The sequence below is a fragment of the Mangifera indica genome, chromosome 17, assembly GCF_011075055.1.
Source record: "Mangifera indica cultivar Alphonso chromosome 17, CATAS_Mindica_2.1, whole genome shotgun sequence".
Taxonomy (NCBI): Eukaryota; Viridiplantae; Streptophyta; class Magnoliopsida; order Sapindales; family Anacardiaceae; genus Mangifera; species Mangifera indica.
Window position 1 is genome coordinate 3,778,752 of NC_058153.1, and position 23,157 is coordinate 3,801,908.

General features: G+C 31.0%; 4 protein-coding genes and 1 non-coding gene across 6 annotated transcripts; all 5 read left to right on the plus strand.

Moving 5' to 3' along the window:
- Positions 1 to 2,622: 2,622 nt before the first annotated feature.
- On the plus strand, positions 2,623 to 3,699 carry LOC123200990 (pathogen-associated molecular patterns-induced protein A70-like). The gene is given in 2 exon segments (XM_044616421.1): positions 2,623 to 3,159; positions 3,162 to 3,699. Coding segments are annotated over 2 exon segments (810 nt in total). The 5' UTR covers positions 2,623 to 2,695; the 3' UTR covers positions 3,508 to 3,699.
- Positions 3,579 to 3,652, plus strand: TRNAV-CAC. Its single transcript has one exon. It is a non-coding gene; the product is annotated as a tRNA-Val (tRNA).
- A 1,506-nt stretch (positions 3,700 to 5,205) lies between the features above and the next one.
- LOC123199921 (translation machinery-associated protein 22-like) lies at positions 5,206 to 8,058 on the plus strand. Of its 2 annotated transcripts, XR_006498465.1 has the most exons (8): positions 5,206 to 5,547; positions 5,630 to 5,704; positions 6,122 to 6,174; positions 6,304 to 6,385; positions 6,480 to 6,547; positions 6,632 to 6,715; positions 7,759 to 7,912; positions 7,949 to 8,058. XR_006498465.1 is itself a non-coding variant. In XM_044614965.1 (7 exons), the coding sequence occupies exons 1-7, from the start codon at positions 5,400 to 5,402 to the stop codon at positions 7,813 to 7,815; spliced, it is 567 nt and encodes a 188-aa protein (XP_044470900.1). In that variant the 5' UTR covers positions 5,206 to 5,399; the 3' UTR covers positions 7,816 to 8,058. The 2 variants fall into 2 exon arrangements, 1 of the variants encoding a protein (XP_044470900.1); XM_044614965.1 differs by having other exon boundaries at positions 7,759 to 8,058.
- A 3,659-nt stretch (positions 8,059 to 11,717) lies between these two features.
- On the plus strand, positions 11,718 to 14,950 carry LOC123201053 (cytokinin dehydrogenase 2-like). Its single transcript, XM_044616508.1, has 5 exons — positions 11,718 to 12,353; positions 13,424 to 13,551; positions 13,945 to 14,196; positions 14,275 to 14,546; positions 14,630 to 14,950. Exons 1-5 carry the CDS (start codon positions 11,762 to 11,764, stop codon positions 14,916 to 14,918), a joined length of 1,533 nt encoding a protein of 510 aa, XP_044472443.1. The 5' UTR covers positions 11,718 to 11,761; the 3' UTR covers positions 14,919 to 14,950.
- Positions 14,951 to 19,733: 4,783 nt separating this feature from the next.
- On the plus strand, positions 19,734 to 23,116 carry LOC123200977 (cytokinin dehydrogenase 2-like). Its single transcript, XM_044616407.1, has 5 exons — positions 19,734 to 20,367; positions 21,446 to 21,573; positions 22,144 to 22,395; positions 22,472 to 22,743; positions 22,827 to 23,116. Exons 1-5 carry the CDS (start codon positions 19,776 to 19,778, stop codon positions 23,113 to 23,115), a joined length of 1,533 nt encoding a protein of 510 aa, XP_044472342.1. The 5' UTR covers positions 19,734 to 19,775; the 3' UTR covers position 23,116.
- The last annotated feature ends 41 nt before the right edge of the window (positions 23,117 to 23,157 follow it).

Sequence of the window (23,157 nt, forward strand, 5' to 3'; positions counted from 1 at the left end):
CTTCCCTTTGGCCAAATAGACAAATCGTTCGTTGGTTTGATTTTGTAATAATCATCTTTTGATGGATTTTTTGATTCATATATTAATTTTATTTTTATGGCCAAAACCAATGGATTTGATTAAAAAACACGATGACTAAACTTTAAACACTCTTCAAATAATTAATTTTTATGATCTTGGAATTATTTATTTCCACTAACACCAAGGGTTTTAGTCAATTTACACTACTCCATCAACAATAAAACCATAATGGTGAGAATAAAGGGATCTAGTAAAAGACTTGAGATTTACTAGAAATATAGAAAAGTGAAGATGTGCGAATACGAAGATGAACAAAGATTCAATTGTATTTATTATCATAAGGATAGTACTTAGAATAAAAGTATCATTTGATGAATAAAGTGAAAAAAGAGCAATACTAGATGTATATAATTTTAGTACATAAATGATGCGTCTTCATGTAATTCTGTGTTATTTTATCTTTAATTCAAAATTATTCGATTACATAGTAATACAATCTCTATGTATCCAAATTATGTATCAAAGATATATACACATAATTTTATTAAGATAAAATGAGTCAAATTTTAATTCTTGCCTCTAAATATTATCATTTAATGAGTCCAGTTTTACTCATAACTGAATTTTTGTTAAAAATTTTAATTAGAATTAGAGATAAAACTATCTTTTACTAAAAAATTTAAAGTTTTATTATATTTTTTCCTCTAGGTTTAAAGAACTGACAGTTTTCTTCCAACTCAAAATTTGAAAACTGATAAATACCCTTAGGGGGCGTTTGGTTTGGGTAATGTTTGATTACTAAAATAGAAAGATTACCTTGAAAATAGATTACTTAGAAAATTACTGGGTATAAATGATTACAATGTTTGGTAAAATTTGGTAGGTATAAATAATTATTGTGTTTGGTTAAAGGTAATAAAAGATTACTAGTAAATTATTTTACTTAAATGCCCTTGAATATAATTATTTTTAAATATTTTTTATATTATTTGTCATATTAATTAAAAATAAATTTATTTTAATGTCAAAAAATTAATAAATAATAATATAATTATAATAAACTCAAGTTACCCCAGTAATCTTTAAATACCTAAGGTGAAGGTGGTAATCAAATTACCACCTATATTATCTGCCACATCAGTATTGGTAATAAAAGATTACTGTAATTTTGTATTACTGACAAACCAAACAAGAGAATAAAAGATAGATTACCAAGGTAATCTTAAAATCCCTAAACCAAACGCACCTTTAGGGTTTGTTTCTCTTCTCGCAGACACTAATTCGTCGTTTCTGACGATCAGCCATCCTCTCTTTCATATTATCTCTCCCTCTAATTACTCTTCCTTCCCCCTCCAGCAGTCTTTGACTAAGATAAAAACGAATGATCTTCATCTAAAATGAAGATGACGCACCTGAAAGACAAAGACACATCCTCTCAGATGTGTCGTCTTTGTCTCAAATGAAGACTGTTCATCTTTGTCTTGACTGAAAAGAAAGGGAAAGTGATAGAAGAAAGAGATAAGATGAGAGGCAAGATGGTCGACCTTTGAAGAAGATGAATCTGCGTCAAAGAGAACAAAAAAACAAACCCTAAAGGTTATTTGTTAGTTTTCAAACTTTGAATTGAGAGAAAACAGTAAGAATTTTAAATCTCATGAAGACAATATGATAAAATTTTAATTTTTAAATTTTTTTAGTAAATAATAGTTTTATTTCTAACTCTAACTAAAATTTTTAATAAAAATTTAGTTTTAATAAGTATTTAAATTTTAAAAAATTGAGAGATGAAAAATCGAAAATTCAATGTACCTAAGGTGGGAACAAGTCTTTTTGGCCTATTGATAAAGGCAAAGACACAGCATGATCTGTATGAGTATTAAAATTTCTTCCTCAAACAAAAAAGCACGTGTGAGATCTATTATATATATTTTAATTGTTTTGTTTTTTATTTCATAAAAGCGACAAAATTTGGAAATTGGTCTAATTAATTCGGCAGCTAGGTATAAACAATATGTTCACACTTCACACACACCCAAAAAAAAAAAAAAATCGTTGACAACTACCGACTTTTCACAACTATTAAATTTTATTCATGTGAATCCAAACATTACCACAGAAGAAATTTGGACTTCCGTTTACTATATTTCCGTCACATTTGTATTTAAATTTTATTTAAATTATCTTTATAATTTAAGTTTAATTTGAATTGAGTATGTTCAACATTAAATTTAAATTCAATTTGAATAATTTTAAAATAAGTTCAATTCAAACTTAAGTCTAAAAATCAAATATTTTTAAATTTGAGTTATAGAGTATCCATCTTATCAATTTTATGAATTAAAAAAAATAATATTAAAATAATATTATTTTGATAAATATATATTATAATAATATTATTTTAGTTATTTTTATTTAATTACACTGAACAAAGCTCAAATCTTAATTTAAAATTTAACTACTCTTCAATAAACAGAGTTTGAACACTTTAGAATAAACTTGATAAATTTAGACTTTGTTTGAATTTAACCATGCTGATAATTACATGTTAGGCCATGATTATGTTAATAACCAGAACCTTGATACATACGTGTATATAAATCTACACTCTTACCATTCAAAGCCTGCACTGCACATATTGACTGATTCAGATTCTCTCTTTCCTTTTCTCTGTGCCATGACAGACCCCTCGCTTTTGGCTTCCATAACCGGCTGGTTCACACCCAACACTCTCTTTCTCTTTGTCAATCTTGTCATCGGAACCATTGCGCTCACCTCTCGTTTTAGTTCTATCAAGAAACCGCACGCCGGAGCACCAGAAGAGAAACCATCCTTCGTTCAACCCACGTCCGAACTTCTTTACCGCTCGCACACGGTAGACTCGAACCCGCTGCAGCTTGCCCGAGCTCCCTCTTTGCTTCAACGCGTCACGTCTAACCTCTTCTCATACAAGTTCCCTGACCCAGAAGAAGAACAACCAGCCTTTGTTCAAGCCACTGAACCTCTAAATGGCACATACCCGGTCGACCCTAACCCGCCCCGACTCGCCCGAGCTCCATCTCTTTTGGAACGCGTCAAATTTATAAATTTCCCCTCTATTTATAAATCCCAACAACAACCACCATTCCGCAAAAAGAAATTGAGGTTGCTCACGATTCTGAAACTGATGTGCCAACGGATCCGGGTTATAAGCCGAGGAGAAGTAAATCGGAGAGAAAAAAGTCTGAGCGGAGGGTACAGGACGATATGAAGAAGTCGGAGAGCGAGAAGTCAATGAAGGTGGAAATGGAGAATAATGAGAGGGAGACGGAAACGGTGGAACAAAGGACGCAACAAACGGCGAGGCTGGACAGAACGGTGACGATTGGCGACGGTGACCATACCGTTGATGCAAAAGCTGACGACTTCATCAACAAATTCAGGCGCCAACTGAAGCTACAGAGACTTGATTCTCTCTTGCGTTACAAAGAAATGCTCAAGGCAAACTGACGAGCTCAAGAAGAAAGTTAATTCTGTGTTTTTTTAAAAAATATAAATTGCTTAATCTGGTATCACAAATCGTCTGGGTGGTGTAGTTGGTCATCACGCTAGTCTCACACACTAGAGGTCCCCGGTTCGAACCCGGGCTCAGACATTTTATTATCTTTTATAATTTGGGCCCTCGTATGGCCTCTTAGTACATGGGTTCAGCTCACCCGGGCTCAGATATATCCTCCCAAATTAATTTATAATTACAAATTATATATTTAAAAACAATTTAAGGAATAAGCATGATTATAAATTTATTAACAAATCAAAGCCAACCACATCATTGAAATAACGAGATTTTTTTAGGTGCTGAAAGCAAGACCCATAATATTCTCAGCTTCCTCCAGAGTTTGTTTTCCTTTTTATATCTGCACGTGTTTTAACATAATAACATTTATTAAACTCAATTTGAGGAATAAAAAATGAGATTTTATATATAAAAAATTATATTTAAAGTTTATTTTATTTGGTGTAATTGATTTTAAGTCAATGTGATAATCCAATTTGAAAGATATTCTCCGTTACAAAAATAAAAAACAACCTGGATTAATGCTTCAATTATATTTAATCATGCAGAAAACACACTGCATTTTTATACCTTAAGTAAGGGGAAATTAACTGTAGAAAAAGAATGAATTACAGAATTCTTCGAGTTTCCAGGTTCTTCAGAACGAGCAAGAGGCTTGCTCAGTTTAGTGTGGGCGGCAAGACCACTGCCTTGCATGTCAAAAAGTTTTGACATCTTCACCTTCTTCCAGAGTTGACTGGTAATTGTACAGCCCATCGGTCGTTGTCACTAGGCCGTTTTTCAATACGAATTTCTCACATGTAGATTTAAGTAATTATAGTCATATATACAATTTGTCATGTCATGCCCCAGACATGGTTCCGCCTCGACTCGTGCTATCTTACGCGCAAGCCTGTGCCATGGTCAAGAGCTGCTGACAGTCGTCGTCTTCAAATTTCCCATCCCAGACTAAATTGCTTGGAAAAAAAAAAAAAGTTAATTATTAACAGAAAACAAATCATTTGAGATTGATTTCGGTCTGATATTCATGATACAGGTCTGATAGATTTGCTTGATTTACGAATGTGATCACGTCCAACTCAAATCAAATCGCTAAACAGTAAAAAAGCAAACATTGTTTGTTTTACAAAATTAATTTTAACAGCCCTAATTGCCCAAATTGTTATGCTTACATCTGAATTGTCCCAAGCTTCCCACTTGGTTTGTTCAAGCTCCCATTGGGCTATAGGCTAAAATCCTTTCAATCGTGATTTTGAACTTTCTTCAATTACCACCCAGAAGATTGTATCTTACAGTACAAAACTACAAGCAAACTTGTAAAGAAAAAATACGAAATTGATAAGAATTTTTCGATTTTGGAAGAAAATGAAACCCGGCTTGTCATTGTTTGAATTATGTATTATATACTTCATGAAAAATGATATCATTTTATATTTTGACAAATGAAATTATTTTATTGTGTACCAAAGAAAAAAATTCAAAAGCCTTGTCGCTTAACACGTGTTTAATACAACAAAAGTACAAAATACGTATTTCTATTATTTCTGTTTTTAAAATTCAATGAAACGTATTTTAAATGGTAAAATACGTCCGATACATTACATATGATACATCAATATAAACAGATGCCTTTTTCTTTGGGGTCGTGGGCTAAGTTGTCAAACTAATAAAAACCCTTTCCAACCGCAACGTTTCACCTGAAAAATATCTGCAAGTAACAGTACCGTCTTCAAAACCGAACCACTTTCTGGAAACGCGTCGTATTTTCCTTGTTAAACCGTTCTTTGTACGATCACATCGAAGAGTCGAGCTTTTCTCTAGTTAAATGGCGGAGAAACCCCAACCGGTTCGGGTTTTGTACTGCGCGGTATGCAGTTTACCGGCAGAGTACTGCGAATTCGGACCCGATTTCGAGAAATGTAAACCCTGGTTGATTAAAAACGCACCGGATCTTTACCCCGATCTCATCCAAGGTCCCAATTAATCTCCATGACTGTAACACCCACTTTCCCATTTTAAAGATTCTTTTTAATTGTTTTTTTTAATTATTGACAGACTCGAGTTCGAAGGAAGTTGATAAAGCAACCGAGCAGTTGCAATCCACTGGCATCTCCTCGGCTGCATCTTCAGGTCTGTTTTTTTTTCCTTTTGTTTTCTTAGAAAAAAAAAAATTTCTAGCTTCTATCTAGATTTTTATTCTTCTTTTTTGCAATAATATGTAGTTTTAATATGGAAATGAATGTTTGCTTATTGAAAGTTCTGTTAAAATGTTTACCTCTTTATTGTATTGAATGAGTTAAAATCTTTGTCTCGTAGGTTTCAAATGTGTAATTTGCGTCATAATGTTTGTTTCTATCAATAGTGATGTTTTGTTGGGTAATGATGATTGAGTTTTGGATGATGTATGTGCTTCATAGTTCATGCTGTAATTCTACTTTGTATTGTAACTTATATTATATCGCGGTTTAACTTCTGGGCTTTTGTTGAAAATAATGACATTTTTTTTTACTTCCTCTTTCTCTATGTCTGTATTGCTGGCTACTCTAGCAACTAAGCAAGAAGAAGTCAAACGCCTTCCTGGTGGGAAGATAAAGAAGAAAGTAAGAGTTAAACTCTTTTGGTTCAAGCCGCACTAATGACATTTTTATCTCATGAAATCATCCAAATACTATTCAATATTATCACTTGAATAAAGTATAATTGATTTTTGTGTTAATTTTATGTTGTAGGAAAAGCAAGAAGTTATTATTGAAAAAGTTGTTCGTAACAAACGAAAAAGTATCACTACTTTGAAAGGCCTTGAACTTTTTGGTGAGATATATCCTGCTTTGATCTTTTCATACTTTGAATTATGAATTGTTATTTTTCATAACAATCTTTGCGTGTTTATTGGAACACATTTCAGGAGTTAAACTTAGTGATGCTTCAAAGAAACTGGGAAAAAAGTTTGCTACGGGAGCATCTGTTGTTAAGGTGCTTGTTTTTTTGTGTGTTAAGATAATCTACTATCCTATAAATGCTAATTATGATTTGTGTCTTCTGAATTGATGGTTTTAGGGTCCCACTGAGAAGGAGCAGATTGATGTTCAAGGAGATATATCATATGACATTTTGGAGTTCATCACAGAAACCTGGCCTGATGTAAATTCTCTGTTCTCTTCAATTTTATGTGTTCATTAAGAAGTCATCAGTTATTATCTTGCTTTAAATTGTATTGAAAATTTTCTACTAATTTTTAAAAAAGGGAGGTGTGCCTCTGTATTTTTTGAAATCTGCCAAATGTACATGTACACACAAGAAACTAACAGATGTGGCTGTTAAGATCTTTTTCAAGTATACATTGTCTAACTTCTTCTTGGCCTTCTACAACAACTGGTTTTACTATCTTGGTAATTTATGAGACCTTGAACATATTTAAAACTGCCATGGAAAGAAAAACAAACTAGGCATTTAAACTGAAGTTCCGATTCATTTCAGTTCCTTCTATTGATTTATGTGCATTCTTCATGTAGCTTTTCTGATGATGCTCTGAGTAAGTTTTTTGGATATTATATTTCATTTGTAGAAGCACCTCAGAGAAAGATTGCTTTTTGTCTTTTCCCTCCTTTGGTCATTTTGATAGAAGTTGGGGGAATTAAAGATATGGCAATAGGCTCTGCTTGTCTTATCAAAGCCTCAATTTGATGGCTTTATATAGGTTTAATATTTAACTCAGATCTGTCCTTGTTGATGATGAGAGTCTAAAGGATTTAAACTTTCCATGTATATATCCTATTCTTTGTTCTTTGCTGGATTAAGATATAGTTTATGGAAAAGCTTAGTAACCAATGTCAAACTTCCATGGATTGAATTCATTTTTATAGAGAACTGAGTTTAACTTGAATTTTAAGTGTTCGCTTTGGTCAATTTAGAAATAGGATTGATGGTGGAAAAAAATATCTTTTTAGCAAAACATTGTAATTAGGAATCTTGAATTCATTGACAAATGGAAACCCTGTTCAAGTTATGTACCAGTTCATTGGTTTTTTGGGATTTGCACATGTAATCATCATAAGATTGTAATATTCTTTTGCATATCATCACTCTTTTAGGTTTGATCTCCTTTTCTATGACAAGTATTTAAAGATCTTGTTAAATTAGCAGATGGCTTTATAACTTTGTCTCTTTTTTTCCCCTTTTCCTAGGTCCCTGAAACTGCAATCTTCTTTATTGAAGATGGAAAAAAGGTCCCTGCTGCTTGACTTCAAGTAAAAGGCTTATGAAAAATGAATTGTGGTATCTTCTTTGCTCCTCACTCGATCCTTATGAGAGTTGCTGTATGTACTTGCAAAACAAATGCTTCTTGACAGAATCTAATGGCTAGTGAGACTTTTTTCTCCACTTAATAGTCTCTTATGACTTTTGTTCCCAAAACGGTTTGTTTTCCATTTAAAATGTGTATTGGAATTAATCGGTATGATCTATGAATATGCCGAGTTAAGTGAGATGGTGTTTATTTCTGGTTTGTTTTCACATGAAATGTTATAGATATATTTTAGGGTTCTCGAGCTGGCTTTATAAGCAACAGAATTTCAAGTATTGCATTTGTTTTTCTTAGTAGTTCTTTTGTGGGGTGAGGCTACTATTGTGGTAGCTAGGATCAGTCTTGATGCCAGCGGCAAGTGCAGCTGCTGGTAAATTTTGGGCTAAGTGTGATTTTGTGACGATTAGGATTCAACGACGAACTGCATAGAAAATGTAGAGTGGGTGGTGGGAGAGCGTGTGTCATGCATAGGGATCAAACATTTGTTTGGAGTAATCAAATATTACCGTGACTAACATTATCTTGTTTAATTGATCAGGTAATAAAATATTCTAATAATTTTCTATTACAATTTGATTATCATTTTCATCTTAGATTTATTAGAGTTCTATCTATACTTAATAAATTTATCTTTTTGATATTTTTTATTTTTTATAACAAAAGATTTTTTTTGAACTAAACGCATCTTTTAAGTTAGATTTTCTTGTAATAAGATCTAGAATTTAGCCCTATTCTTATTTCATTCTTCATATTCCAATCTTACATCTTTGTTTATTGCTTGATTATTGGAACTAGGGCTCTGGGAGACATCTACCTCTTTATATATTTATTTAGGTCAAACGGCTTATTCCCATCTAATCCAAGATTCGGTGTATTTCTAAATTTTCATCCATAAGCTTTAAAAATCTTCAATATTTATTTGTTATCTATTTTCTATTAAAATTAAGAATAAAATTATTATTTTGTTAATGATATTAAAGAAAAATATAATTTCAGATTTTAAAAATTGATAATTTTACTTTAATATCAATTTTTTCAATTATAAAAAATAACTTTTCTCTCATATTTTTTGGAATTTTTTTCTCTCTCTTATCACCATCTTCCCCCCGTATCCTTAGGGAGAAAGTGTTTTTTATTCATTTCATCTCACCCTTGTAAAGGCATCACCACACCACCTATTGATCCCCGCCTTTCCAAAGAATTGGAAATATATTATTTTTGGAATCAATGCATAAAATATCCTTTTGATTCTCAGTACCCAGTTGACCTTCGGTTTCGTTGATCCTTCATTGAACCTGAAGCTTGCTTATTGGTTATCTATCATTTAAAATTATTTAATTATATAATAATATATTATTTTTTATATATAATATTATTTATATATTTTTGAGCATATAAAATAAATAAATATATCTAAAATACATTATTATAGAGTTAAGTAATATTTTATCAATATTTTAACCAAAGGATTATAACTAATTTAATGTGATTTTAAAGTTATTGTTGTAAAATTTGAAAATTTGAAAATTTTATTTGTGAGTCAATTATTGTTAGAATTTTTTGTTAAAGATGAAAGTAAAATCGTTATTTTATTAATAATATTAAAATAATCAAAAAAAATTTATATTTCTCTCTTAAATTTTAAAAATTAATAACTTCACTACTGTCTAAAGTTTTCTAATTTTGAAAAGTCATATGTTGTCCTTTCCCAAATTTTTTCTTTACCCCTCCAACATTCATCTCTGGTGCTGACAATCTTTCATCTTCACCCTAAACTATTAACCAGTGCACAGAAAGAGAACTGAAGTAAAATTCTTCGTCGACAACAAAAAGATTTGGAATCTTTTCATTTCATCATTGAAGAGAAGATCTGGACAAATTTTTCTTCGATGATGAGACAACGAGATCTATAAATCTCTTTGCCACCAGATCTGTTTGTATCCAATAAAAAAATTTACTCCATATCGTTTCTTATTCATTAGCCAATGGTTTAGAGTGAAGAGAAAAGCTCATCGGTGCTAAAGATGGTAGACGGAGGGATGAAAAAAATTTTGGAGGGAGAAATATGATTTTTTAAAGCTAAAAAACTTTAAATAAGAAGTAAAATTATTAGTTTTTAAAATTTTTAAGAGAAAATATAATAAAATATATATTTTTTAATATTATTAATAAAATAATAATTTTACCTCTATCTTTAATAAAAAAAATCCTACCACTATCACCCCCTAAATGTAAGTGTAAAAAAAAAAAAGAAGATAATTTTTATTATTTTATATTAAGAAAAATTACACGTCATCATTTTCAAAATTTTGTCTTTGTTAATTTGTAACGCCTGCCCACTGGATTGCTAACCGAATTACAATTTTTACACGTTTTCTTTTTGTATTTTTTCCAGAAGTCAAACTTATCTTTTCAAAACTTAGTTTTAAAAATTAATGCTATTAATTAAATATAAACTTCGATCTCAAAGTTTGTTTATACATATCTTTATATATGTTAAACTGAAGAATTATCCCATAGTTTGACCTCGAAAGTAAAATTTCTTGCTGTCAGCCCGCAAATCCGAAACTTGTCAACGTGAATCAGATTTTAAAGATGATAACTTCCCTAGTAATGGCGGTGAAATTCCCGCAGTGTTTTATACGCAACCTCTTTTTCTTATTCACGCCGTTTGTTTTTATAGATAACTTTCATTTAATGAGTGTGTGATTTTGAGCATAAGAATTTAATTATGTATTAAAATATTATATTATATGATATAATTTTAAAGATATCATAGATATTTTTAATTTTTAAAATTTTTTTATATTTTTTTTTATTATATTATTATTATTTTTTTAAAATATATCAATTTGTATTAATAATACGTATTGTATTATATAATACATATATTTTATCATATTAATTCAATATATTTTATAATATGTATCATTTTACACCAGTATCGTATAATATGAAATCATATTTGCAATTTTCTCTTTCTGTCATCCTAAGAAAGATTTTCATTGCTGGATTTTAAACTATAATCTATGTAAAACAATTCATAGCAGGAATATTAAAAGAATGAGGTAGTCATTTGTTGTATGATATTTTTTATATTTATTGAAAGAATACTATTATAGTTCGTAGGTGTTTAATTCAACATTTTTAAAATTGAACTGGTGATCAAAATCAATTATCTCACCAGTTTATAGTTTAATTGATCCAATCAGATAACTAACATCAGTTATCTCATTAGTTTGCCGTAACCAATCACTTCAATTTATTATTAAATTATTATATATTTGATATTTACCAATAATTTCAAATATGTTAGTAAATAAAGAAGAAAAAACTGCAGTGGAAAAATCAATGTTACATAAGTGTGGTAAAAATTCTCTTTAAAAATTCTAATATTTCGTAACTTTTGTTAATTTTTAAGGTTTAATATAAATTATTAGTTTTAATTTTTTGTTGTTTTAATGGGTTTATCAAGTTTTACCGAATTTTAATAAAGTAAATATTTATATATAACTCAAATTGAATTATTAAATCAGACTGGATTATACACTGATTCACAATTTAAACAATGGATCTAGTTGATGCTATTCAGTATCTTAGATGATGTCACGTATGACAATAAATAATAATAATAATTGTTATTATCCTTCCAAATTTGGCATGATGCATTGAATTTATATCATAATAAATATTTAATAATTGTAGTGACAGTATTTTTTTTTTTTTGATTATGTCACATTAAGTAATCTCAACTAAGAAAAATTTAAAACCAGCAGCGTTAGCAAGATTTCATCCGCAATTTTTCTCTATATGAACACCTCTTCTTCACTCTTCCTTAGAATTTATTTCTTCTTCTTTATCTTCTTCTTTTCCTCTCTGAAACAATGGCTGTTAACAGTCAAACCCTAATATATTTCATGCTTGTATCAGTGGCAGGCTGCGGAATCTCCGCCTGGGCGATTTCACTGCCTCCCGAGCTCAGTGACAAGCTTCACTCAGACGCTGATGCAATCAAAGCGGCTTCTACCGATTACGGCCATATCATTTCGGTGAATCCCGCGGCGGTTCTTTTTCCATCGTCCGTCGATGATATCAAGACTCTTATAAGTTTCTCGTTCAGAAGTAATTATACTCCGTACACTGTAGCAGCGAAAGGCAATGCTCATTCTGTCTGGGGCCAGGCCATGGCGGCCAGCGGCGTAGTGGTGGATATGTTGTCGCTAAACAAGAATGCAAACGGAAGTAGAATTGTGATATGTGGAGACGAGGGCTCGGGTTTTTACGCCGATGTTGGGGGAGAACAGCTGTGGATTGATTTGTTGAATGCGACACTGAAACATGGACTTTCACCGGTTTCATGGACAGATTATTTGTATACGACTGTCGGCGGGACGCTTTCAAACGCTGGAATCAGCGGCCAAACGCATCGCAGAGGTCCTGAGATTTCCAATGTCGAAGAATTAGACGTGGTTACTGGTATGAACCTTCTGTCCTTAAGACATCTTGGATTTAAATTCGATTCAAATTAAAATCGTGTCAAAAGAATTTTATTAATAGCCCAATATAACTCAAATTAATCCAAAATATTCTATTGTTTTCTGTCTCTTAAGTATTTTACCTTCGAAGTACCTTCACCGAATCATCTCAATATATTATTAATAAAACATATAATATAATATTTTATTTTAAAATATTTAAGTAATTATGATTATATTAAAATATGACTATATTTCAATTATTTTGATATTGATTTTTAATAATTTTATAATTTATTTTAATAAATTATATTAAAATAATGTTTTTTAAATATTTGAGTTAATTAAGATTATTTTTGTCAACTTTAATACTATAGTTCAGCTTGAAATAGTATTATATTGAAATTACATTGAAGTGAGAGATTACGTAAAAAATTATTAGCTATAATTGAGAATATATGAATGAGCCTATTAGATTGGCATACGGGGAAACCACCTTGTTCGTTTGGTCAACTTAATAATTATATTATTCTAGACTGACTAAAAAATTTCATTCAATTCAATTAATTTGGAGTGGATTCGATTGATACATTATAGACTCAAAACCCCAAGTCAAATGAAATTCAATTGCAAATTTAGAAATAGGTCATTGACTTTGATTTTTTTTTTTTTAAATATTGTTTGTTTGAAGGGTAAAATAACCACATTTTAAGTAAGTTCTAGATATAAATATAATAACTTGATTATAATAATCAACCTTGAAACCATATTCATCTGCACCACATATTAATAATCGATATTAGCTGCATCTTAGCTAAATATACATGAATCTACCACCCTTTTTGGATATTCAAAGGATTAAGCAGAGTATATATGTATTATCAATTACGTGATTAAATATTATTTTATATTTAATTTATAATTATCTAATTATATGATAATATATATCTATTTGTATATTCGAAATGAACATGCATAATTTTATTGAAATATTTATCATTTTAGCTTTTATCTAAAATGTTACCTAAAAGACAGTCCATTGGCATTGCATGTGCCTTCTTTTTTGTGCAGGAAAAGGAGAACTACTAACTTGCTCCCCACAACAGAACCCGGACTTGTTTTATGGAGTTCTCGGAGGCCTTGGTCAATTCGGAGTCATAGCGAGAGCAAGAATAGTTCTAGAGCCGGCACAGAAAAGGGTATTTAATGAATTCTTCTGAAAGCATTGCACTTGGGATCTTAATACAGCAGACCCTAATATCGTATAAATTATATATTAAAAGTTCATATTTTCTTTTTAATATGAGATCTAATTCTATGATTTAGACATGAGATACTAACGAACGATTGCAACTGAGAGTTATAATGATGATTCTGATACCAAATGATATTAAAAGTTAACTATTCATAAAGAGTTCAAAGTTATGTAAACTATACATTAGAATATCACATTTTCTAATATGAAATTCAAATCTCATACTTTACACTTAGGGATTTCAAATATTTATGTATCCCATATATCATATTTAGCTTTGAGACATGGATCTTCTTATTAACTCTGTACAAACTTTACCTGGTGATTTGTTTTACAGGTTAGGTGGTTACGTATTCTTTACAATGATTTCGCTGCTTTTACTAAAGAACAAGAAAATTTGATCGCTCTGACGGGAAAAAATGCACCGAATTATTTGGAAGGCCAACTTTTAATGGACCCAAATACTAATCTTGACTTCTTTCCACCGGCCGATCGCCCAAAAATAATCTCACTCATAAAACAGTATGGCATCATCTACTTAATCGAAGTAGCCAAGTATTACGATGGCAGCAACAATACTGTGGACGAGGTATATATTTCGCCATTTGTTTCAGTTCAATGAAAGACTTAGACGGCAAAAACTGATAATCCGGTGCTTTCTTCGCAGGAGCTGAAAGTAGTGTTGAAAAATGCAGTAAGTTTCATCCCTGGATGTATATTCATGGCGGATGTGACCTACCTGGATTTCTTAAACAGAGTTTACCCGGACGAGTTGGCTCTTCGGAAGCAAGGGCTTTGGGATGTTCCTCATCCATGGCTGAATCTCTTCGTACCCAAATCTCGAATCATCGATTTCAACAATGGCGTTTTCAAGGACATTCTTCTTAAAAACAACTTCACCACATCACTCGTCCTTTTTAACCCCATGTTCAGAGACAAGTAAGCTTCTAAAAAGATCTATACTTGCTTGCTTATACACATACTTGTTTCATTCTGAATCAAAACAATGGTTGTTGTTGCAGATGGGATCTCAGGATGTCTGCAGTTATACCAGATGAAGATGTGTTCTACGCTGCAGGGTTTCTGGATTCAAGTAGGTTCGATAACTGGGAGGTCTATGATAAGAAAAATAGAGAGATATTGCAGTTTTGTGCCAGTAATGGGATTAAAGTTAAGCAGTATCTTGGCCACCATGGAAGTAAGCAAGAATGGATTGATCATTTCGGCTCAAAATGGAATACATTTCAGCAGAGAAAATTTCAGTTTGATCCAAAATTGTTATTATCACCAGGACAAAAAATTTTCAACTAAGAGTGCATTTGGTGTAATATTCTATTAAAAAAAAAAAGAAAGAATATTACAAAATATGTTAATTTGATTATTGGTTATATATATTATATGTATAATTAATTATTACGTTTAGTTGACATTAATAAAATTAGTATTGGATTGAGTTAACTTAATTATATAAGTTAATTTTCTGTTTTCCCTATTCTAAAATATTATCATGTGGTCAAATTAGGATATTAATTAATTAAATTATTTTTGAAATAATCATTTTATTTTAATATATTTTTTAAGAATATTTTCATAGTTATGTATTATTTCAATTAAAAATGATGATATTTTTATTTTATAAATTGAATAAGTAAGGATAAAATTGTTACAAAGTTATATTTATTTAATAATCTTTTAATTTATAAGAGATACAAATAAATTGTACAAATTTTTTCATACAATTTAATATGATAATATTTGAATGAAAGATTTCGAAATAAAAGAAAATTAAATAATTACATCCCTTAATTATAAGTGATAATTCTAATTTATAATTTATTTATCTATATAATTTTATCTAATTGTTACGAGAAAAATAATAATGATATTTTTCTATATTATTAGTAAAATCATCTTAATAAAAAATTTTAATTATTTTTTAAATAATAAAATATATATTGGTAATTAAAAGATTCAATGTAGTTCTTGGAAAAGGAGTGGGAAAGATTCATAAAATTTTCTTATATTTTAATTACTTCTATAGCCACTGTTTTTAAAACTGAATTAGATTAGTCGGTGAACTAGTTTATAACTTGATATGATTTTGTAATATGATGTAGTTTATATATAAATATTGATTTGTTTAAAATTCGACGAACTTGGTAAATCTTTTAAACCAAAAAAACTATTTAAAATCAATAAAATTGGATTTATATTAAATATAATAATTTTGATCTGAATTTAGAGATTCCAACCTTAATAAGAAAAGAAATTTTTGATAAAAATCAAGAAGGGGATAGGGATAAAAAAAATCCCTACAATCGAGGATAGAGATATATATGTCTCGTTCCCACCCCACCTCGTCCTTGTCTCCATCATCGTTTTTTTATATTAATATATTTGTTTAAAATATTAACATATCTTTATAGTATTAAATTATTTATTTTTTCAATTTATTTAGATTTTTATTGTACATATTAAAATAATTAATATATGAAATAAATAACACTATATGTATATATTTTATATTTTATATGTTTATATAATATATATTTAAAATTATATTTTATATACTTTATATATTTTGTGTTTAAAAATATGATAAATATTTAATATTACTAAAAATATATATAATAATTTGATAAAAGATTAAACCAATCAACCTACAAATTAATGAAATAACTGATTTGACTACTGAACCGGTATAAAACTCATCCTTTGTGGCTACGCTAACAGTATGATTATCATATGTTCTGTACCTTAGTAAAAATAAAGGATTGACTTTTCTCCCTAATAAACTAGGGTAGACTTTGATCTTGTGAGTCAACCGAGGCAATGTAAGCACAATGATTTGTCAATTCCACGGAAACGGAGTTGACGAAACGTGGAGTTTAAGGATTTGGGCGGCTTCTGCCGTCGATGTCAAGGAATTGAATTCAAAGGCTCCATGGTTTATGATACATGAAGATAATCAAAATAAATCTTATTGCTTGCAGTTGGCCGTTTATCGTCAAACACGCCAAAATTAGTTTTTTATTTGACTATACAACCATTTTCCGTGATTGTGATTTAGATTTTGTTTGAAGGAAAGTCCATGTAGGGATCTTTTGCTTCTAAAATTGTGATTGTTGCGTTGACAGATCTTCAAAGATCCTCAACCTTGACCGTTACAAAGATGGTTAAGCAAGGGCCATACGGCATTTGTTTGCTTGTTACACAATTTAAACTAGAGCCATGTTTTTTTTTTAAACAAAAGAATATATTAACAAAAACAACGGCCTTCAGAGGATTCGAAAACAATCCAAGCTCACTGTACCCGCAGGCAGGATAGCAGGTGCGAAGCTAAGGATTGACACCACTACATATATACAAACTACACGGAGCACTCAACTCCTCTTGAAGGTCTATTAGAGTAGAGTTCAAGACTGGGCTGTGCCTTAGGCGGGAGAAATATTGGCAGATAAAGACCTGCAGGTTTTAATTGGAGCGTGACAATAGCTGAACCTTGCAAAGTGGAGACGTTCCAGGCTGGCCGGCAGTGAGTTCGGGCATTAAAAGCAGACTCAGGTCTGTTAGAAACTTTGCGCCGCCGCTGGATATTTATCGGATAGAGCTGCAGTACACAGGATCTGGAAAATGTAGGCAATGTGGGACAACCAGAAACTGCATCCTGAAAACTGTAATTGCCCAGAAAAAATGCATTGGCAGCTCCAGCTTCTTCCATAGATCCCGGCTGCATGATGACTATATTAGCTTTGCTAAAACAGGTTGTGTTTACCTCAATTTTTCCAGACCAGGACACAACAGGAAGGCAGGAGTCAGTGGCAGCAGAATGTTGAAGAAGATACCCAGAGTCCAGCAGGTGTGAAATTTCAGAATCATTATCAATTTTAATTCTGTAGAAACAGCAACCAAGGCAGCTATGTAGCCCCTTCTCGGATGACTGAGTAAAAAGGCAGACCTGTATAATAACTTGAACTTCACTGCTAGAGCCAGCCAACCCAGGAAACAGGTTACAGGTGCTGCATCTGATGCTGTGGCTTAACAGCAGGAAATGCAGGAGAATAGGACTGAGTCTGGGCTGAAATGTTAGAAGTGGTAGCTCCTTGATATGCCTACACAAACTAAGAACCAAGGGGTGGAGAGGATCCATCATGCTAGCTTTAGGGTCAGCTTCAAAGCTACGCAACATGATCACAGTTTCGTCAGCATATCTAGATATAATCTGCATCTCAGAAAAGTCAGAACAACATCTTCTAGTTCTCCAGTAGCAGAACCTGCAAAACAGCAATTTGTTAGTAAAAAACCATCTCCAGCAGCTTCAACTGCGGCAGCTTCAACTGTGAAGAATTATTTTATAGATTGACCTCAAAAGTAATTTCTTGGCAGTTGCTGTGCCGGCAAATACGAAACCAATAACCTGAATTAGATTTTAGAGATTATAATATTCATAGTACTGGTGGTGAAATTCATACGCAGTCTCTTTAATATAAGAAAAAATTGGACTTTATCAAAGAAAAAATATTTTTTATTGCTGCCGTTAGAAAATATTAACTAAAAAAACTACAACGAAGTGATGGCAAAATTTGTCTGTTTTTAAAATTTTTTAATGATAAAACATATATTTTTTAAAACTATTTTCTTTTTATTAAATCCATAAATTTATTTAATTTTAATAAAATTCTAAATAATTAGTTATAAAATTTTTTTTATCCTTATCATTAATACTTTTAATAAAAAAATATTTTTATTCATGTCATAAATAAATACTTTTAAGACGTGTAACGATAAGTGATAATAAAATTTTTTTATTATTAAAACTTTTTAATGATAAAAAATATACTTTTACTAACTATTTTTTTCTCGTTAAAGTCACAAATTTATTTAATTTTCATAAAAGTGTAAATAATTGATCATAAAAATCATTAAAATAATACTTATAACGATCATTTATTTATTATTTTTCTCTTGTTAATATTAGTTTTTTTTTTTATAGTGATAATCATTCGGGCTATTTATTTTAATCACTAAAAATAATTATATACACTTTTCAGAACATAAATTGGTACTTATTATATGTTATCATGTAATGATTTTCTTCATTTCTAGAAGATATTCTCCTGCAAGGAAATAAAAGTCCAAGTTAGACAAAGGGATAATGTTATTCATACAATTTTATTATGAATTCATATCTGCAGTTTTCTATTTTGTCATCCTAACAAAGATTTTCATATCTGGAATGTTACAAGAAAGAGGTTGCCATTTGTTGTATCATATTTTACATTTATAGAAGAATACTTTTATAGGTTAAAGGATTTTGTTCTAAAATTTTCATCTTAAATGATGTCACATGTGACAGTAAATAATGATAATTATTATTAGGTCAAAAGACTTAATCCCACCAAAGATTTGGTCCATTCCTAAACCTTCACTTACATGATTTCAAAAACTCAAATATTTATATTTCTGTTAAAACTTTCTGTTATGATTAAGGGTAAAAATGTTATTTAGTTAAAAATATTTTAAAAGCTAAAATTTTATGATATTTTCCCTCCTTAGTTTAAAAAAATTAATAATTTTTTTCATGCAAAGTTTAAAAAATGACTATTTTTGTAAGGTTTTTTTCTCATTCCTCGACGACTATCTCCATTTCAACTATTAGCGAGTCTTCCTAGATCTCTTCTTCTCCCGTTGAAGCACAAAGATCAATGGCCATTTTCACTTTTCAAACTTTAGATAAGAAAAATTGTTAGTTTTTCAAATAAAAGAGGAGAAATATAATAAATTTAAAATTTTTTAAATATTTTTAGTTAAAATTATATTTTTACCCTTAATTTTGCCAGAAATTTTTAATGAAATGATAAATATTTGAGTTTTTTAAATAAAACAAATGAGAGTTTGAGAATGAAGCAAACCTTAGAGGGAATAAGTCTTCCGCCGTATAATTACTCTTCCAAATTTGGCATGATGCATTGAATTTATATCATAATAAATAATTATAATGACAGTATTTTTTTAAGATTATGTTACAATAAATAATCTCAACTGACTAGAAAATTTAAAACCAGCAGCGTAAGCAAGATTTCATCCGCAATTTTTCTCTATATAAACACCTCTTCTTCACTCTTCCTTCCTCATAATTTATTTCTTCTTCTTTTCCTTTCTGAAACAATGGCTGTTAACAGTCAAACCCTAATATTTTTCATGCTTATATCAATGGCAGGCTGCGGAGTCTCCAGCTGGGCTATCCCACTGCCGCCCGAGCTGAGTGACAAGCTTCACTCAGACGCTGAAGCAATCAAAGCCGCTTCTACCGATTACGGCCATATCATTTCGGTGAAGCCCTCGGCGGTTCTTTTCCCATCTTCCGTCGATGATATCAAGACTCTGATAAGTTTCTCGTTCCGAAGTAATTCTACTCCGTACACTGTAGCGGCTAAAGGCAATGCTCATTCTGTCTGGGGCCAGGCCATGGCGGCCGGCGGCGTCGTGGTGGATATGTTGTCGCTAAACAAGAATGCAAACGGAAGTAGAATTGTGATATGTGGAGACGAGGGCTCGGGTTTTTACGCCGATGTTGGGGGAGAACAGCTGTGGATTGATTTGTTGAATGCGACACTGAAACATGGACTTTCACCGGTTTCATGGACAGATTATTTGTATGCGACGGTCGGCGGGACGCTTTCAAACGCCGGAATCAGCGGCCAAACGCATCGCAGAGGCCCTGAGATTTCCAATGTCGAAGAATTAGATGTGGTTACTGGTATGAATTTTTTTTTGTTTTTGAAATCACCCACAACGATATTATCGCCTTCGTCCTTACAAATAACTTCATATAATTTATTAAAATCTTCAAATTAGATATTATCCCTTCATTTGTTTGTACATAAATTTTTTATATTTTTTTTGGGACCATCTAATTAAATACTATTATCTTCGTTTGTTTATGCAAAAATATTTTTTTTTCAAAATTTTTCAATCAGATTCTACCACCTTTATTTATACATATAAGTTTATCGTTTGTTTGTACTTGAACTTTTTATCTTATTTTTTGTTTCAAAATCACCCATCAAATATTCTCTATGATTTATTTATATATATAGTATCACAAAATAAACTAATAAAAGGTTGAATTGGTGCATGGGAAATCCACCTTGTAATTTTTGAATGAGTAAAACATTCAATTCAATTCAACATTGGTAGAGTTGGATTTAGTTTGATTGATAAAGACACTTAACCCCCGAAGTCAATTGAAATTCAATTGCAAAATTTAGAAAGAATAGGCCGAAATGACTTTTCATTCTGATCTATTGTAACTTCAAACTTTCTAATATAAAATGAAATTTATGCATAGTGACTTAGTAAAAAAATATCTTTTGGTTTAATGGATAACTTGTGTAGCTTGCTAACATGGAAATCTTTGAAACATGAAGGCTATTGCGTCACCGTAGACCACAAATAGAACCTTCATATTAGAAAATCTAGCTTTTGATGGCAAAAACAAAAAAAAAAAGTCAAAAACAAGTGGTGTAAAATAGTTACCTTGTTATATCAAAATAAGTTTTTGTTTTTTATTGGTTAACTTTACTTTAAAACGGACGGCTTCTTAAAGATTTGATCTGCTACACCAAATAGATCATCAGAGGTATTGTTTGCTCACTGTGATCAATTCAATTCTAGAAAAACTATCCAATTCAGATAAGTTTTCATTTGGCTTTTATACAAATTATCAAAACAGTTTGTCGAAACTTTTAACTAATATATTTATTATTTAAGCTTTTTATCTAAACTGTCACTTAAAAACTCTCCATTGGCCTTGCATGGCCTTTTTTTTTCTACAGGAAAAGGAGATTTAGTAACTTGCTCCCCACAACAGAACCCGGACTTGTTTTATGGAGTTCTCGGAGGTCTTGGTCAATTCGGAGTCATAACGAGAGCAAGAATAGTTCTAGAGCCGGCAAAGAAAAGGGTATTTAATTATTTTTTTTTTGAAACTGTGATGCAATTAAGAGACAGGATAATAGTTTTAATTAGGGTTGAATTTTAGCTAAGATGAATTTGAGTTCAAGTTCGTTTTAGTGGAGTTAAGTTTAAGCTTGTTTAAAAGGTGTTCAAGCTCAAATCAATTTTTTAGCTTGATTCAATACTAAATAACTTAATTTTGATACGTATTGATCAAAATGATATCATTTTAGTTAATTTGTATTGAATTTTTCAAGTTTACGAGTAAATCAAACATGCTTAAAGTTTAAACTTGAAAATATTAAATTCTTGAACTCTGAACCGAGTTCATTTCATATTCGTTCAAACTAAGTTTGAGCTTAAGCTTAGCTCAAATCCATTTCTAGCTCTAATACTAAATGATAAAAAATAATAATAATAACTATTAAAATTACAGAGCTTCCTTTATTAGAAGTTCAGATTCTCCAGCGTGTGGGATGGGATCTTAACATTTGCCTATCCCGTATAATATTTAGCTTTGAGACTTGGTTCTTCTTGTTAACCATGTACTAACTTTACCTGTTGATTTGTTTTACAGGTTAAGTGGTTACGTATCCTTTACAATGATTTTGCTGTTTTTACTAAAGATCAAGAAAGTTTGATTGCCGTCACCGGAAAAAATGCACCGGATTATTTGGAAGGTCAACTTTTAATGGATCCAAATACTAATCTTGAGTTCTTTCCACCGGCCGATCGCCCAAAAATAATCTCACTCATAAAACAATATGGCATCATCTACTTCATTGAAGTAGGCAAGTATTACGATGGCAGCAACAATACTGTGGACGAGGTATATTTAGCGATTGGTTTCAGTTTAATCAAAGACTTGGATTGCAAAAACTGATAAATTAGGGCTGTTTTCGCAGGAGCTGAAACAAATGTTGAAAAATGTAATAAGTTTCATCCCTGGATGTATTTTCATGGCGGATGTGACCTACCTGGACTTCTTAAACAGAGTTCACCCGGACGAGTTGGCTCTTCGGGAGAAAGGACTCTGGGATGTTCCTCATCCATGGCTGAATCTCTTTGTACCCAAATCTCGAATCATCGATTTCGACAATGGCGTTTTCAAGGACATTCTTCTTAAAAACAACTTCACCACATCACTTGTCCTTTTTTACCCCATGTTCAGAGACAAGTAAGCTTCTAAAAAAATCTATGTTTGCTTGCTTATACATTTACTTGTTTCATTCTGAATCAAAACAATGGTTGTTGTTGCAGATGGGACCTCAGGATGTCTGCAGTTATACCAGATGAAGATGTGTTCTACGCTGCAGGGTTTCTGGATTCAAGTCGGTTCGATAACTGGGAGGTCTATGATAAGAAAAATAAAGAGATATTGCTGTTTTGTGCCAGTAATGGGATTAAAGTTAAGCAGTATCTTGGCCACCATGGAAGTAAGCAAGAATGGATTGAGCATTTCGGCTCAAAATGGAACACCTTTCAGCAGAGAAAATTTCAGTTTGATCCAAAATTTTTATTATCACCGGGACAAAAAATTTTCAACTAAATGTGAAATTAGTGTAATCTTTTATTAAAAAACAATAAAATT

Excerpts from the sequence above, each read along its gene's own strand:
- LOC123199921 (XM_044614965.1), top strand. The coding sequence starts at position 5,400 with ATGGCGGAGAAACCCCAACCGGTTCGGGTTTTGTACTGCGCGGTATGC. Across the intron at positions 6,548-6,631 it reads CGGGAGCATCTGTTGTTAAG|GGTCCCACTGAGAAGGAGCA; the intron begins GTGCTTGTTTTT and ends TGATGGTTTTAG. Across the intron at positions 6,716-7,758 it reads TCACAGAAACCTGGCCTGAT|GTCCCTGAAACTGCAATCTT; the intron begins GTAAATTCTCTG and ends CCCTTTTCCTAG.
- LOC123200977 (XM_044616407.1), top strand. The coding sequence starts at position 19,776 with ATGGCTGTTAACAGTCAAACCCTAATATTTTTCATGCTTATATCAATG. Across the intron at positions 21,574-22,143 it reads TAGAGCCGGCAAAGAAAAGG|GTTAAGTGGTTACGTATCCT; the intron begins GTATTTAATTAT and ends TTTGTTTTACAG. Across the intron at positions 22,396-22,471 it reads GCAACAATACTGTGGACGAG|GAGCTGAAACAAATGTTGAA; the intron begins GTATATTTAGCG and ends CTGTTTTCGCAG.
- LOC123201053 (XM_044616508.1), top strand. The coding sequence starts at position 11,762 with ATGGCTGTTAACAGTCAAACCCTAATATATTTCATGCTTGTATCAGTG. Across the intron at positions 13,552-13,944 it reads TAGAGCCGGCACAGAAAAGG|GTTAGGTGGTTACGTATTCT; the intron begins GTATTTAATGAA and ends TTTGTTTTACAG. Across the intron at positions 14,547-14,629 it reads AACCCCATGTTCAGAGACAA|ATGGGATCTCAGGATGTCTG; the intron begins GTAAGCTTCTAA and ends TTGTTGTTGCAG.